Source organism: Dryobates pubescens, chromosome 19, assembly GCF_014839835.1.
Source record: "Dryobates pubescens isolate bDryPub1 chromosome 19, bDryPub1.pri, whole genome shotgun sequence".
Lineage (NCBI taxonomy): Eukaryota > Metazoa > Chordata > Aves > Piciformes > Picidae > Dryobates > Dryobates pubescens.
In genome coordinates, this window is record NC_071630.1 from 5,950,539 (window position 1) to 5,965,931 (window position 15,393).

Genomic DNA, 15,393 nt, shown 5'->3' on the forward strand with positions numbered 1-15,393 from the left:
TGAACACAGAGCCAGCAGAGCTCGCGGCAAACCCTCGGCAAAGGGAAGGATGGAGAGGCCATGACCTGGGGTGTGAGTGCTGTTTTCTGCCTGTGAGACTGGCTCCCAGACCTTTGCTCATGCAAACCCTGAGAGATCCTGTCTAAATGAGTAGTTGGGAATGATGTGCTCCTTCCTTGGATTGAGCTGGGGCTGAATTTCACCCACTGGGCTCAGACAGGAGGTTTTGCTGCTGAGTGTAATTAAGAGCACCAGAACCTGGTGCTGTGGGATCGAGCCCCAGCCCTGGTAGTCAGAGTGATTGACACTGGATCCTTTGATTTCTCCAGAGGCATCATAATTTTTAAAACTTATTATTAATTACAAGTGTATTAATCTCTGAATAACATTAATAGTATTTCAAAATATTATAATTTTATCTTATCCAACCTACTGGGGGAGGGTTGGGGGGTGAAAAAGAAGGCAGTTTTGGACAAAATGAACAACTTTATAGACAGTGTGCTTTATAACCAGATGGATTTTCCCTAGCTAGTTCCATTTCTATCTAATATTGGTGGAAGATTAAAGATACTGAATCAATGGCTGTAAAAGCTCACATTAAAAATTTGCAGTAAATGAGAAGAGGAAAATTTCATTAGAGGCATAAATTGTAGCAACTGGAATGAGTGCAACTTATTTTTAGTATTCTACTGACAGGCACCCTTGAAAGTCTTTCCCTTCCCCCCCCCCCAAAAAAAAAAAAAGAAGTTGGTGGTTTTTTTTTCCTTAGATAGGAAAAAAAAAAAAAAGAAGAAAATGACCTCTAATATTTTGAAATATAGAACTAATTACAGTAGAGAGTGATCCTGATCTCACTGAAGTCAACTGCAGCATTCTTTATGACATAGCAGGATAGTGCCTCTATTAAGAAATAATAAGGAAATGAGATACTTTGAAGAGAGGGGTTTAAAATGAACTGGCTCTGTTGGCCTCTTTTGTAAAAATACCTTAGAGCCACTTTTATCAAGTCAAAAGGTTCATTGAAAAGAGAGAAATTAAAAGATGCCGCTCGTGGAGCCTGGCAAAACATGGAGCTCGTAATAAATATCTCTCCAATCCAATTATAACATTCAAATCAAGGAGAGGAAATAAAAAAAAAAAATAAAAAAAAAAAAAAGAAAAGAAAAAAAAATTATGAAATATAATGAAAGCTTTCTTTCTACTGAAAATCTACTTGGAGGTGTCCAGACCTGAGGGAATTTCCAAGTCAGCATTATAGCGAGGAGCAGAGGGGGAAAAAAAAGAAAGTTATGTAAATGAGAGTAAAATAATCACTTTTTTATTTTTTTCTTCTGATGGAAATAAATGCAGTTGTTTGATGTAATTTTGACACACAGCATAATTCCAGCATCGACACCGGAGTTTAAAGGCTCAGTGTGTCTTCATGAGATTTCTATACAGAAAAGCCGCTCAACGGGAAAATCTAAATCAGCCTTCGGTATGCACGTTGGGCCCCTCCGCCAGGGAAAGCCCTGGATTATGTTCGTTGCAAACAGAAAAATAGAGATGACCCTTGCTCAATAATTTCTAGGCCCCCTTTCCAGCACGATTGTGGCATCTAAATCACAAGAAATGCAATGGTTCTGTGCTCGCAAAACCCAACTTTGTTTTATGCCTCTGACGCCAATTCAGCCGCTGAAAGCCGCACACCGTTTCCAGCGAGGAGGTTACGCCGGGCTCACGTCCCCATGGTTATTGCAGATGTAATTTTTTAATATCGTGGGGATCTAGTCCAAACAATTAAAACAATTAAAGCAGGGCATTTTATTCAATCTTGTAGCCTGCATGAAGTAGTATTTGCAATTTTGGGTTCGTTTCCAAATGGAGACAGATTCACACACCCTCACAGCCAAGCTCAGCACAAGAACCGACAATTAAATGAAGCCTGAGATCCAGTCCAAAGGAGGCATATACTCAATTTAATTTTTAAATAGCTTAATTAATAGTTTCAGTTAAAGCAGAGAAGTGAAAATGGGTCAAACTATGTAAACATTTGTTAGAAAAACACACTGTCCATCCAAAGCATTGTAGAAGTGCTTTTAAGAAGGCTGGCCCTTAGATTTAATTTAAACACGGTTTTCAAACTTAGGAAAAAGCCCAGTTCAGACAATGGCACAAGCCACAAAGAATTACCAAGGTATGCTGAGAGTTTATTTAGTCTTTGCTTGTTCTGAGGCTGTGTTTCACTCTGCAGTCATCATCTCCTCCTTGCTGTCAGCATGTTGTAACCTCTCAGCAGCTCAGAATTCACCGAGAGCAGCCTCAGTGTGTTTTGAAGCCGAGTTTAATCACCAGTGGGAACTGAACGGATGCTACAAAGCATTGTTCACAAATATTTACTGGGGTTTTGAAATGAATTGGGGTAGGCTCTGCTGTTGCACTCTTAGTGTTTGCTTTCTGCAAACATTGAGGTTCAAGTTCTTATTGACATGGCTGTGATGGATGGGATCCCTTACATAAGCCTCAAGGCCAGGAGGGTGCTCCTGCGCCCAAGCAATAGGGGAGTAGAAGTAGTACCACGTGTCTCATCTGACCACTCATCACTAACTAGCAGCCTTCAAATGATGGGAAGAGACACTTCATGATTTGTTGGTTGTCTCCTGAATTCCCAAGGGGCAAAATGACAAAACTCAGACAATTTCTGTCTGTTCCAGAGAGCATCTGTATACAGAGAAAGGGGCTTCTTTTACTTAGAATTTGTTTTTTTCTTTTGTAAATTTTTCTTTGGTTCTGAAAGCTCAGGTGAAATGAAATCTCCCTCTCTGGAGACATTGAAAACCCACCTGGTTGCATTCCTGTGTGGCTTACACTAGGTGATCTTGCTTTGGCAGGGGGGTTGGACTTGATGATCTCGGGAGGTCTCTTCCAACCCCTAAGATTCTGTGATTCTGTCTGTTACTGCAGTAGCATTTACATTACTCTCTACATAGAAGTTTTAAGTTTCTACTTCAGTAGAGGACAGCAAGTTCTTTACAGTCAGTTTCCAGCATCTTAACTTTCTGGCTGGAGCAAGTGAAGGGTTTCCAGTTGTTTGGGTTTTCTTTATGCTTCAATCTGATTAAGTTAATAAAAAGTGAAAGACAGAAGAATGAAAAACAAAAATTATAGATGGTAAACATCAAGACTGTTTCAGGTTTGGCATTATGATACATTGCTTTAGGAAGTTGTTCCTGCCATCCCCTTCATCTGCTCCTCTTACTGGTATGATAAACTTTGTGAGTTTGAGCATAAATTTTGGTCAGGTTTTACCACATGAAAATGTTCCCCAAATTCTCCTATTACACCCCAATGCAGAGCAATTATGCAGCAGATGTTTCCAACATCTGAAGGTATCACCTTCATGCTCTATGCCAGCTATCCCATTGGGAGCATGAACTTGGGTTTTGAGGAGGAAGTCTGCTGACAGTGGCTTTTTATGGAATTCATGGCTGGTAATTGTGACTGATCATTGTTTCAACCTTCGCGATCTGAACACCTTTGCTACCGTTGTAAAGGACAACATATTCTGTACAGAATTCTGTATATTCTATACAGTGGAAAGAAGACCAGCTGGTTCTTCTCACCACTTGCAGAACATCTGTAGAAGTGGGGAAACTTACCAAATATATTCTCAGTGAGGAACATTTTTTTACTGGTTGTATTCAAAACGACAACAGGAGATAACATCTTTTTCATGGGGAACAAACAAACATTTTGAGCTGAAGAGCAGCCCAGATGACCTGGGCTTCTCTAGCTTGTCCATAAAGTTAAATGTGTCAGAGGATTCTCTGCTAGGCAAGGGAAAGATGTAGGTGAGGTTTTATAAATGGCAGTTGGGCAATTAGTGTTAACCATCAATATCAGAATGGCTTAGATTGCATGATTAACTAGTAAGAGTTTGGAGCTGGCTGGTAATTTTAGATTAAATAGCCAGGCAGCCAGTGACTTGAATATTGATGAATATCCTGTGTTTTATTAATATGCATTCTCTATAAATTAGAGGCTTGGTACACAAAGAAGAAACCTAATGTTCTTGCTATTTTTCATTGCCACAGGTAGCGCTGAATAATTCATAGCAATTAATTTATTTCACTGATTTAGCCTTTTGGGGCGGGGGGAAGTCGAGCACAAGTAGTCTGCAGGTAATTTTTTTCACGTTTATTTATTATAAATAACTCACCAAACACATTTGAAGTCTAATTCTCAGTTGCAGAGAATTTGTTTGTTTGTTTGTTTTTAATTCTTAAATTGGAGAAATTGGGAGGAACTTGAGCAGAACTACAAGCAGCCCATCAGTGATTACAAGAACACAAATGAATTGTGAATTCCAGTTAGGATCAGGCTCACCTTGATTTGTATTGACTGGTGCAGTGCCAGTTACACTGCATGTTTCTGCTCCCTGTTTGATTATGATTCTTTAGGGTCAAAACTTTCTTACAAATTTGTGCAGACTTTGTTCAGAATATATCTGCATTTTGTCCCTAATGCATATAGCATGGAAAAGCTAAACTGCTGCCCCTTTTGAAATCAAGGGGAGTTTTGGTATGGAAGGCTTTGGAAGATCAGGGATTCAACCTACTGATGGAAACATTCTTGAAAATATTTTCTGTGCACAGAGAGCAATAGCATGTCCAACACAAATGGCATTTTGTATTTAGGCAGGGCTTCAGAGCATCCAAACATAGATTTAAACATATTTTTTAATTAGGTAGGAGGGAAACAGTGCAGCTTTTTAAATACGAGATGAAATGTTGCAGCACAAAGATCGTTTGATGGTCCTGCAGCTCAGGGTGGCTGCAGCCCTCTTTCAGTGGCACACCGTCATATCCAGAGCAGGTAATACCAAGAAACACATGAGGAGGAGGAGAAGGCTGTATGATTACTGCCTCTCCCTTTTGCTGCTTCTTCCAACGCACTGCACAGCAGTGAGGGTTGCATAGCACACAATAAATCATTGCCTCATTATGCTCCTTCTGTAGGTTTGTGTAGGGCACCTACTCTAGTACCAGCTCCAGAGGATTATTTGTTCTTCCCAGAAATTCCTCTCAGATACAGACTTCTGTTTTGATTTGCAGGGGAGGAGGGGGGGAAGCCAACCTCCATGTCTTACTTTGAAAATAATTTCTTAGTGTACACAGCAGTTCAGATTACAGAACTGCCTAAGAAAATAATTCAGGCAGTGCCTGATTTTAATTTGTAGGTAGATGATTTTGTCAAGAGGAGGCAAGAGGTTAAAGAAGGTTTTCATGTTTTTGTGACTTGTCAACATGAAATATTAGCAAATGAAACAGTCTTCCTCCCCTCCTTTCTTCCTCCCTCCCTTCTTGCCTGCCTGCCTTTTTTCTTTCCTTCTTCCCTACTTTCTTTCTTGTGTACATAGAAGCTGCTGATCCCATACCTTGCCAGATTATGTTGAATTGTTCTCTGTTGTAAAAGAAGCCTAAGTACCTCATTAAAAAATATTGTGAGGTCTTCATTCACATTTTCTGTATGTCTTTAGCCAGCCCTAGTCTACAGCTGGTGCAGGAGGGCTTCGGTCTGATTGATAGAATAAGGGGGTTTGACACTTGTTTTTAATTTAAGCAGACAAATCCTCTTAAGAAAGTGTTCATTAGTTGGCCTAATTTACTCACGATTCAGCATTGCTGATTTTGATAAAACAGTATTTATTTAACATTGCACCGAGCAAATGCGGGAATAACCTAGATTGTGTTTGAAAGGCTAGAGCTGAGTTTAGAGAGCAGGTGGGTACACTGCAACACGGCTGGGTTTTGCTGCAGTGTGACAATGTGATCTAGGATCTGATCCAGACTCCTTGGAAATCAATGGAAATTCTACCCTTGACTTTACTGGGCTTTGGATCCTGCTCCAGTTGTGCCAGAGTGGTAATGAAATGACTCCAACTTGGGGGAAGAATTTTCTGGCTTCACATGTTTAGCGTTTTGTGTTGATAGGTTTGTTTATACAAGGGGTCTTGCATTCAAGTTTGGATGGTTTTCACACATGCCTTGCTCTGATCCTCCCTCCTAGTCGCAGTTCCTTGAAATGCAATGAATTTCTGGTTTGTGACATCTCAACTGAACAATGAAATTTCATAAATGACTATAATGTGAAACTCAGGATGATTGTAGCTTGCTCAGAATGTGACCTGCCTTCACACAAAAGGTCCCTGAGCTTTCTGAACCTTTTAGCAAAGCTGGATGTGTTCAAAGCCGTAATGAAACGCCAAGCTAAGTACGTTCGGTGTACTTCAGGGTTTCGTTATACATACTTCTGCACCGTTGTAGCTCAGAGTCCTGGCTGTAATTCTTATTTGATCCTAAACTCTTACAAAGAACCTAGGAACAGAAGATCTGCTGAGGTCAGGACCAGAAAAGACTTTTTCAACACCCACTGCAACCTGAGTCCCCCATAAACATTTAGGACTCAGCGAGAATCGTACCCAGTTCTTTCTGATGGAAGTACAGTGGTGACCTTGTAGATTGATTAAAGATGTGACATTGATTGACTTTGAATGGAGCCACATCCACCCTTCTTCTGCCAAAAAGGCAGTGGCTGCAATGTGAAGCCTCAAGAATGGGGCATTGCTCTTCCAAGTACATGGAAGACATCCAAGGGTAACGGAATAATGCAGATAATGGTATAGGGTTTCTCCCCTCCTGTCCCTCAGATATCATATAGGTAGATTTTAGCTATCCAGACTCAGGTGTTAGGAGATTTTTCTTTGATAGCTATTTAAAAGATGAAATAGCTAAGGAAATGAGTTCTTTTTATAGTTATGTAGGATGTTTGGTGGTTGAGAATGTCAGAAAGGACTTGGGAGTGTTGACTTTGCAGAGACCTTAGATGGTGATGGGGGGATGCTGCTGTGAGCGCTGGTGTGAACAGCGCTCTGCAAGGGATAGTGTGTGGGAAAGAGCTTTATCCCTTTGGCAAGCCCACCCTTGATGCCTTTACCTCCTGTGACTTTGGGGTGTCTAGTTTGAGAGATGCCAAAATGGCCCCATTTTCTATACAAACAATACATAATACCTTAGCAATATCTGGTTCTTCTCAAGGCACTTTGAGTTGGCACTGAGAATTACTAGCCTCAAAAATTACCACTTTTGAAAATCCAGGCTACTGAACCTGATATGAGCTATCAGAAACCAGAGACAAGGGAGCATTTGTGTTGGGGAAGGCATAGTAGCTTGGAAACTACAAATCAAAATAATTCATCCTTTTATGTGTAAATCTCCCTCTCTTTGATACATGAATTGAGAATCTGTCTGGTTTCCTTGTAGCTTCTGTAAGCAAGCAGCGTGTGGCTGTACCCACCAGAATGCTATTTAAGCGTTATTTAAAGTGCAGACCTGTTAAGGTCACACAGGCTCATCTGTATGCTAAAACTGAACCCACCAAACCTTACACCTAAAACCAGCAAGCAGGGAGGTCTTGAGTTCCACGTTTCCTTCCTGACAAGGGTATGGCATGACAAGTGGTGAAGCACCAGAAGTTCAAAGTACTTCTTCAAGGATAACAATAAAACCAGAGACAGAAAGACGTCGAGTCCTGCTGCAGGTGGCTGCTGTTTCAAAGCAGTTTTTCTCAGGCATGACACTGCCAGCCCATTGCAAGGGGACATGCAAACTGTCAGTAATACCATCAGCAAATGTAGGTCCTGTGTAGATCTGAGCTGGTAGAAAGTCTGAAGAGTCATTGCAAGGAGCCCACGTGAAAGGAATTACTGTATCTCACTGAATTTACAGTGAGCATATTATAGCATATTATAGGATTGTTCTGGTTGGAAAAGACCACTACAATCATCCAGTCCAGCTGTCAACTTAAGACCACCATGGCCATTAAAATGAGTCCCAAGTGCCACATCCACATGTTTCTTGAACACCTCCAGGCATGTTGACTCTACCACCTCCCTGGGCAACTTTTTCAATGCCTGACCATTCTTTCTGTAAATAAATTTCTTCTAATATCCAATTTAAACTTCCCCTGGCACAACTTCAAGCCCTCTCCTCTCATTCTATCAGCTGATAGTAGGAACTTTTCAATGCAATGTGATGTGTTTTGCTCCTACTCCAGGGTTGCTTTCTTCTGTCTGAATGCCTTAATCCAGATCCTGTTGAAGTCAATAGCTGTCATGCCTTTCAGAAGGATTATGCCCCTAAATAGCTACTTTAGGAAGTGTACTTTGCTTAGTGATAACACAAAGCAGAGGGTGGATGATTAACACCAATTAGGATTATTTACAAGAACCTAGAAAACAATAGGTCCATAAATCATTGTCTTATCAATTGTGGTTCCTCCCGAGTAATTTAGTCATCCTTGAGCAAACTCTGTGTTTCACTGTTCCTGGAGATCTGACTGATGTTAGCTGAAGCTTGTGGAAATGTTCAAGGTACATATGACTTAGTGAAATAGCAGTGATAGAAAAACACTCCTTGTGGTATTCAACACTTTTGTGTTATAAACCCCTGATGGTGTTTTTTTTTCTCCAGGAGTATTTAGTGAATTTAAGATGACTGACAACAGCCTTGTTTCTCTTGGGTTACACTTCAGCTCTGTCTACACTAGCATCTCAGTTTGGAGCTTGGGATGGTTTTGCAGCAATCCCCTGGTTGTCTGCATTTTGTTGGGCACTAGTCCAGCTGCAGAGCAGCTTCAGTGCACACAGATTCCTTCCAGAGGAGACCCAGTGGGGAGCTCTCACCAAAAGCAAGCCAGGGCTTGGTGGGACATTCAGCTCTGATCCCACATCACCACAAACTCCTTCAGGGTGTTTGTAACCCTGCTTTACAAGAGGAAGGCTGACAAGCTGCCCAGAACTCTTGGAGTGGAACTTGTGCTGTAAAGAGAGTCAAATGCTGTATGTGACACCCATTTTGCTAGCGGCTGGCAGCTCTTGTGAATGCTGCTCCTCTTTCTTCCATCAAGACTTCTCCTAGTTCATTATCCTTTTTGTTTATTAACTACCCCATCTTCTGTAGCTGTTCCTCCGTGATACTGTCCTTTTTTATTTCTACTTTTATCACTTTTTGTGATCCCTTTTCCAATTTCCAACCTTAGTCTCCCAGAAGACCTGGAGTGGTGATGCCTGGATGCAGAGGAGGTCACACTGCTTATAAATCTGCGCCATGAGGAGGCAGTTTCTTCAGCAGCAAGAGGTAAGCCAGGACTGCTGGTGGGTGTAAGGAACAGAGAGGAATCCCATACATGTTCAAGAAGATGAAGGCAGCATTCTTGAAGATGGAGACTTTGGAGCAGTATCACAGTCTTGCACAGAAAGCTTGAAGAGTTCTTCAGGTGGGAACATATTGCTCAGCCAGCTGCCTCTTTGGTTTACTCTGTTGACCTCTGGGGTCCGCACACCAGAAACTGAATATTCTTGACTTACCCTAAATTTCCTCTTTGTGGACTTCAGATGTGATAGCAATGGCACAAAAAAATCAATAAATCTGCTTTGCCATAACTTTTTCAGCCTGCTAACTTTCCCAGGACTACTTCTGCTCATATTACTGGAACTTAATTACATGAGGCTTAATTTCAGTTGCTTGGCCAGCTTTGAAAACTTATTCAAATGTGAACCACAAGGGCAGAATTTTGGGATCCTCTTTTGTCCTCTTTATGTTTAAATGAAGAAACTGTGCCTGTGAATCTCTGCTTTATTATACCTGTTCCAAGTCAGTCTCGCTTCTGGAGAGACTTCCCAGACTTTCAGCAGTTTAAGGGGGAGCACAGACTACCCCTTCTGTTACAGTTTATGTTTTTGAAAGTGTGCAAACAATAGATATTTGTCTTCTGCTTATGCATTTTCTTGTAAATAAAATGTATTGAGACCAGAGATGAAGTTACACTGACTTTACATCAGAGAAGAATTTGTATTGGCATTTTAAACAGAAGTGTTGTATTATCTGTACATTTCTCCAGTGGATCTTGCAACATTTAATTGCAACAACAACAAAAAAAGGGGAGGGAGAACCAAAGGAGGGGCTTAGGGGAGAGAGGAGGTGAAAGGACACAGATGGGGAATGGTGAAGTTGGAGGATAGCACTGGCTATCAATGCATTATCTGAGAATTCCTCTGATTAGGACTTACTATCTTTCTGACCTCAGCATTTCATTATAATCTGCTGCTTAGGTGATAAGTAATAAATGACCTCCAAATTTTGTTGCATTTGCTCACTTTCTTTACATTTTGCATCGGTTTGTTCCCCTCCATATGATCTTGTTTCTGCTAAGGCATGAAGACTTTGTGTTTCTGCTGGGGTTGACTTGTTCTTCTGATATCTTGAGTGTTGTCCTTTGGGTAGCAGTTGTCCCACTGCAGTCCATCGAGTAATGCTTCCATCTCACATCAGGATGGTCAAGAATACATTGCAGTTGATGTGCAAACACTGATGTGTAGCTGGAGCCGGGCACCCACCTCCAAGTCAGCAGATAAAAGCTCTCCAAAGAGCTAACAGAAGAGGGCTTTTTTTAAACACCCCAACCCACTAGTGGATTATCCCTAATGCGTTGGCAGTGTGCCCCTTCCTTCCACTGCAGGAATGCTAGCCTGGCTCTGCAGCTCTCTTTCTGTTTTTATTACAGCATGCAGAAGAAATAAAGTAGAAGACGGATTTGTAATAGTTCATGGCGCTTTTTTTCCCTCTGGAGCCTGGGATCAACTTATTTACCTTAAGAGAGGCAAGGGCAGTGAGCAGCACATCTCTTTGGACAATGATCTTGTCTCGTCAATGTGGGCATGCAGGAGAAGGTTCCTTGTAGGGTTTGGCTGTTGTTTCTAGGAGCTCACTGACATATCTTCAAGGGCTGAGCGTTCAGCTTCTTTGTGAGAGAGGAGAGGAAATGACCTTCACCCAGCTGAGCAAGGAACAACAGGAAACCCTCATGGCCTGAAGCTCCTGCCATTTCCCACCCCACAGAATCCAGCCCTCAGGGACCATTTTGATGAACTGTCAGAATTTTTGTCTGTATTTAGTTGCTGCAAATGTATTAGCGAAGTATGTTGATGATTCATGGTGAAATGGTGTACTCTGATTTAAGTGATGGACTAGCCATTCTGTAATGGATTTGAGAATTCCCAATCAGATTGTACTTAGTTTTATCAAGCAGGAAGCTGGCAGGCAGTGTTTTAATCAACTGATAGCATCACTTGGCAATTGGCATCCAGCTAGTGAACAGAGTATTTCTCAAAGACCAGCTTGCTAAGTTGCAAACAGCAACAGCCACTCAGGTCTTGTGGTTGTACCTCATATTTGTTCCATTTAGCCTGTTACTTTCTCAAATGAAACTTTCAGCTGAAAGTGCAATGAGGTGCAGCACATCAGATCCTCTGCTGTTCTTTCACCAGCGTGGGAGGGGGAATGGATGAGCAGGAGACATTTACTCCATCCTCCAGGAAGCTGTGTTGAAACAACCTCCTAGATACAGCACAAAATCCCAGAAACCATGCAAATCCAAGTGTTTGATGCTGGCACAAGTTTTTGAGCACTCACTTTGCATAGATGTGCTAAGTCTATAACATGGGGCGACATGAGGTATTTCCTTTCCCCTTTGAGTCAGCCTGTTTCTTGAACCATTATCTACTTTATCACCAAAGACATAGCCTTTGTTCTGACCTCTGCCAACAGACACTAAGAATAGTTTCCTTTCCTGATAAAAGTTCCTTAGACTCTTCATGACTAGGGAAACACCAGCTGCTGTTGAGCATCTTCCCCATGCAAACCCTCAGGTGCCATAGCTACCTTAATGTCCTGCCTCAGGATTTATGTTCTAGCACAGTTATTGAGCTGTGCAGCCATCTACGCCCATGTAGCTATACTCAAGCACAGAGTCAAACCTGGGGAGCTCATTTGTTGTGCCTAGCTCCTATATAGTAGTTACTGTGCTTAGCAACCCACCTCCAATATAAATATATCTGCTACTCTGAAGAGCAGGCTTTGAAAAGCACCAGAAGGGATCACTCCCCCATAAGAATTTTTTTCCAGCATTGCAGAGCAAACTTTCATAGAGAAATGCTTTCTCCCAGTTAAGTTTCTCATCCAGAGTGGTCAAGATTTCACCACAGGCTGAGCAAGCTCTGATGCAACTTTTTGCAATGGGTCACAAACTCCCATTTAAAAGTGGATTCTATCTGAACTGCTCTTGAGCCATGCAGGAGTGTAGGGAGTCAGCGAGCAGCCATCTGTGCAGCTGGCTGCAGGGAGCCACCTGTGATGTCTTTGCACAGGGGACCCGTAGCACTGTGCTGGGAAATGGCTCACTGTAGAGTCCTGAGGGTTTAAATCTGGTCAGACGTTTGGGGCCCTTAGAAGAGGCTGATGACTGAAAGGATGTAAAACAATAGTGCTCCCCAAAATAATAAAAATGAGAGGGAGGTATAAGGAGCAGAGAGGAATGATTCATTGGGAAATTGTACTCTTGAAGTTGTGTGGCAAATCCTGGGGGAGGGAGGAGGTGCACGTGAGCATGTAAGGGCCAGGTCCTAGTTTATCCAGATGAGGTGAAGATACAATGAAGATTAATAACCCACCCTGTAATATATGATGTTATACATCGTTTGCTGACCATAACATGAAAATCAGAGGAGATGAAAGAGATCCCTGTCTCCAGTCAGCACTTCAGCAAACAATGCCACCCACTGCAAGAGCTGAAATTTAAGGTTTCCAATCCTAGAACCACCAAAAGGACGCGTGAAAGCAAAGCTGAGAAAAAGTCTAATGTCTTCTGTCCCTGGACTGGAGAGCACACAATTGCCACAGGGTCATTTTCTGTGTCACCATTCCTGTTTGTATATTTTCCAGATTAAAATGAAAACGTATCTTGCAAACACATTTAATAAGTCAATTTTAGAGCAAGTTAATAAATGTATCTAAGCTTTATCACAGAGTGTAAATGAGTGGGAAAAATTCCTCAGCCAGATATCAGGAGTCTGATCTGGACTTTCTTGCTCTTTGGGTTCATGTATAACAGTGTTTGCTCACTTTTACAAAAATCTTGATGATGGAATCCCCTCATTTTTGAGAACATCTCCCAGGACAGGAGGCCACATTATGTCTCACATTATATGTAACTGAAGCAGTATCTCCCCAATCATATAGTCTATGAAAAGGGAATAGCACTTTTCTTTATTATGAATTATTTTTGTCCAGCCCAGTGGACTCTTCTTCATACTATCTGATGCCATGCAGGTATGCTGCTCATCTGCATCCTGTAGAGAAGCAGGCTGTGATGTATGTCTTGCCTTGCTCTACCTGTCTGCCTCATCCTGTCTCACACTACTTTATATAAAGATTGGGATTCTCCCTTCTGTCTCCAGGCTTTTATTTGTATCACCTCACTATCCATGTTTTGTGCCTGTAGGTGCTACTCTGTGAACTGATGAACTGGAGCAGAGAACTCATCCCGCTGGAAAAGCAGCAGAAAAAAAGCCCAAGTTTTAGATTGGTCTGAATCACTGCATTTCTGTGCAAAGATCTGCACTAGCATGAGGTCAGTCAGGATGGATACTAAGAGAGAGGACCTCTACAGCCAGCACCAGTGCTGACACATGGGCCTGTTGCACTACCTTCACAGTTTTTCTCAGCAGTTTCAGGGATGCTGGTGAAAACCTTAAGGAAATGTCATGTGGTCTTAAAACACTTTGTTGAGCCATTAATATCCACACAGTCAGACAGGGCTTCAATTTTTTCAGGACTCCTTCCCTCTTATCATGGAAATTTGCTGATTCCCAGAGGAGCCTGCTGGCAACTTCCTTGAGACACCAGTTTCAACATAGCAAAGCACATGCAGCTTGCATCAAATCTCAGCGTGCAAATCTATGGAGTCCTTTGAGAGGAACCAGGTTTTCTAGGATATGATCCTGTTGCTGTAGATATTCACACTCAAATCTAAGGCTGAGTCTCAATCCCAGCTCATCCAGGTGACCTGTTTCTTCAGGTGGGTATTTGTGTGCCAAATTAACACCAGGTTATTGTGCCTACTAGTGCAACACAACTTTGCAACAGGAAATCCTGCCCATTCTCAACACTTGAGGAGAATAGAAAAGAAAAAAGGACAACATCAGGGCTAAACCAGTTCTGACAATTTCTTATTTCCATTTATTCAGGGAAAAAAAAAATCATAATTGAGACTTAAAAAAAAGAAGGAAAGAAAAGCTCTTCGTGGCTTTAAGTGTAAAATCCATTTTAGTAGCAGGAAGCCATTCTATGGTTAGAGCAGTTATTTTTATTGTCTGTCTGGGTATAGTTTTTAACTGCAGGCACAGGATAAATCAATAGTGTCATAAAGCTACTCTCACCCTCTGCCCTTTCTAAAGGGACATTGTTCAGTGTCTGTGCTGGATGTGACACAGCCTTCTGCTTTGATGCACGGAATTGCGCCTGAACCGATGTGCTGAGGGAGAGCTGCGAGCACGGCGCGTTTGCTTAGCTCTTTGTCCCTATCAGCTCAGAGAAAAGCAAAATAAAACACAGATGCACACACCAAAGTGCACAGAAGTTCTTGTTCAGCAGAGTGGTGGTGGCGAGGCTCTTCTGGTTGTTCTGTTGCAAGTGGTAATTTTGATTAAGTTTTCCTCAGGTGACGTATTTCCAAGGCTATCCAAAGAGCATGCAGCGATCCATAGGAAAATCCCCACAACCTATACCTACCTGTCATCTGCCCCTTAATACAGCAAGGAAGGATGTAGCAGGATCTGACTGTAGGAAGCTGAAGCTAGATAAAACTGCCCTGGAAGTGTGCCTTCTTAATAGCAAGAGTAGTTAAGGGTCGGAACAGTTGGCTTAGGAACGTGGTGGATTTAGCAATACTTTGGGTCCCTAAATCAAGAGTGTCTCTCTATAGATATGAAGTCCCTTCCAACTCTAACAATTCTATGATTCTATGCAACAGCTTCAGCAGAAGCTATGGCTTTGATGCTGAAATGAGTGGGTGATGTTCTTCAGCTGTGTTACATAGGAAACAAATCCAGGTGATTATGCTGGTCCCTTCAGCCTTGGTAATCTATTAAATGCTGGTTTGGGGCCCTTCATATATTGGGGTTTATAGCAGTCTGATAAGTTTTCTGGATGGTTTCTGCAGGTGATACATGTTACAGTGCTGAGTCTGACAAACTCCATCTGAAATGGGTGTCCAGAATTGACACACTTTGTAATTTAAATATGTCACTGCCTCTGAATGCAGTTCCAGATCTATTTCCCCATGCAGCTGAGTTCAGTTTGTGTGTTCTGTGCAGGGGGGATTTTCCTTTGCAAAGCAGGTGTGCATCTGAGCTGAAATATGCACCACATGCTGCTGGATACCCTGAAAGCAGTCTCCCCAAACAGAGGGCCCATGGAGAAGTGAACCTTTATGGATCAAGTTCTTAAGAGATTTATA

At 41.9% G+C, this 15,393-nt stretch overlaps 1 protein-coding gene across 3 annotated transcripts in view; it reads left to right on the forward strand.

Moving 5' to 3' along the window:
• Positions 1-15,393, forward strand: part of MAF (MAF bZIP transcription factor) — a 195,920-nt gene that overhangs the window by 54,313 nt on the left and 126,214 nt on the right. For 2 of the 3 annotated variants that reach the window (XM_054170123.1, XM_054170121.1), the window contains one exon: positions 9,079-10,164. The exons of the other annotated variant lie outside the window; for it this stretch is intronic. In XM_054170123.1, the coding sequence (XP_054026098.1) occupies positions 9,079-9,103 (25 nt within the window). In that variant the 3' untranslated portion in view covers positions 9,104-10,164. Of the gene's footprint in view, positions 1-9,078; positions 10,165-15,393 lie in introns of those variants that run through there. 3 annotated transcript variants of the gene reach the window in all.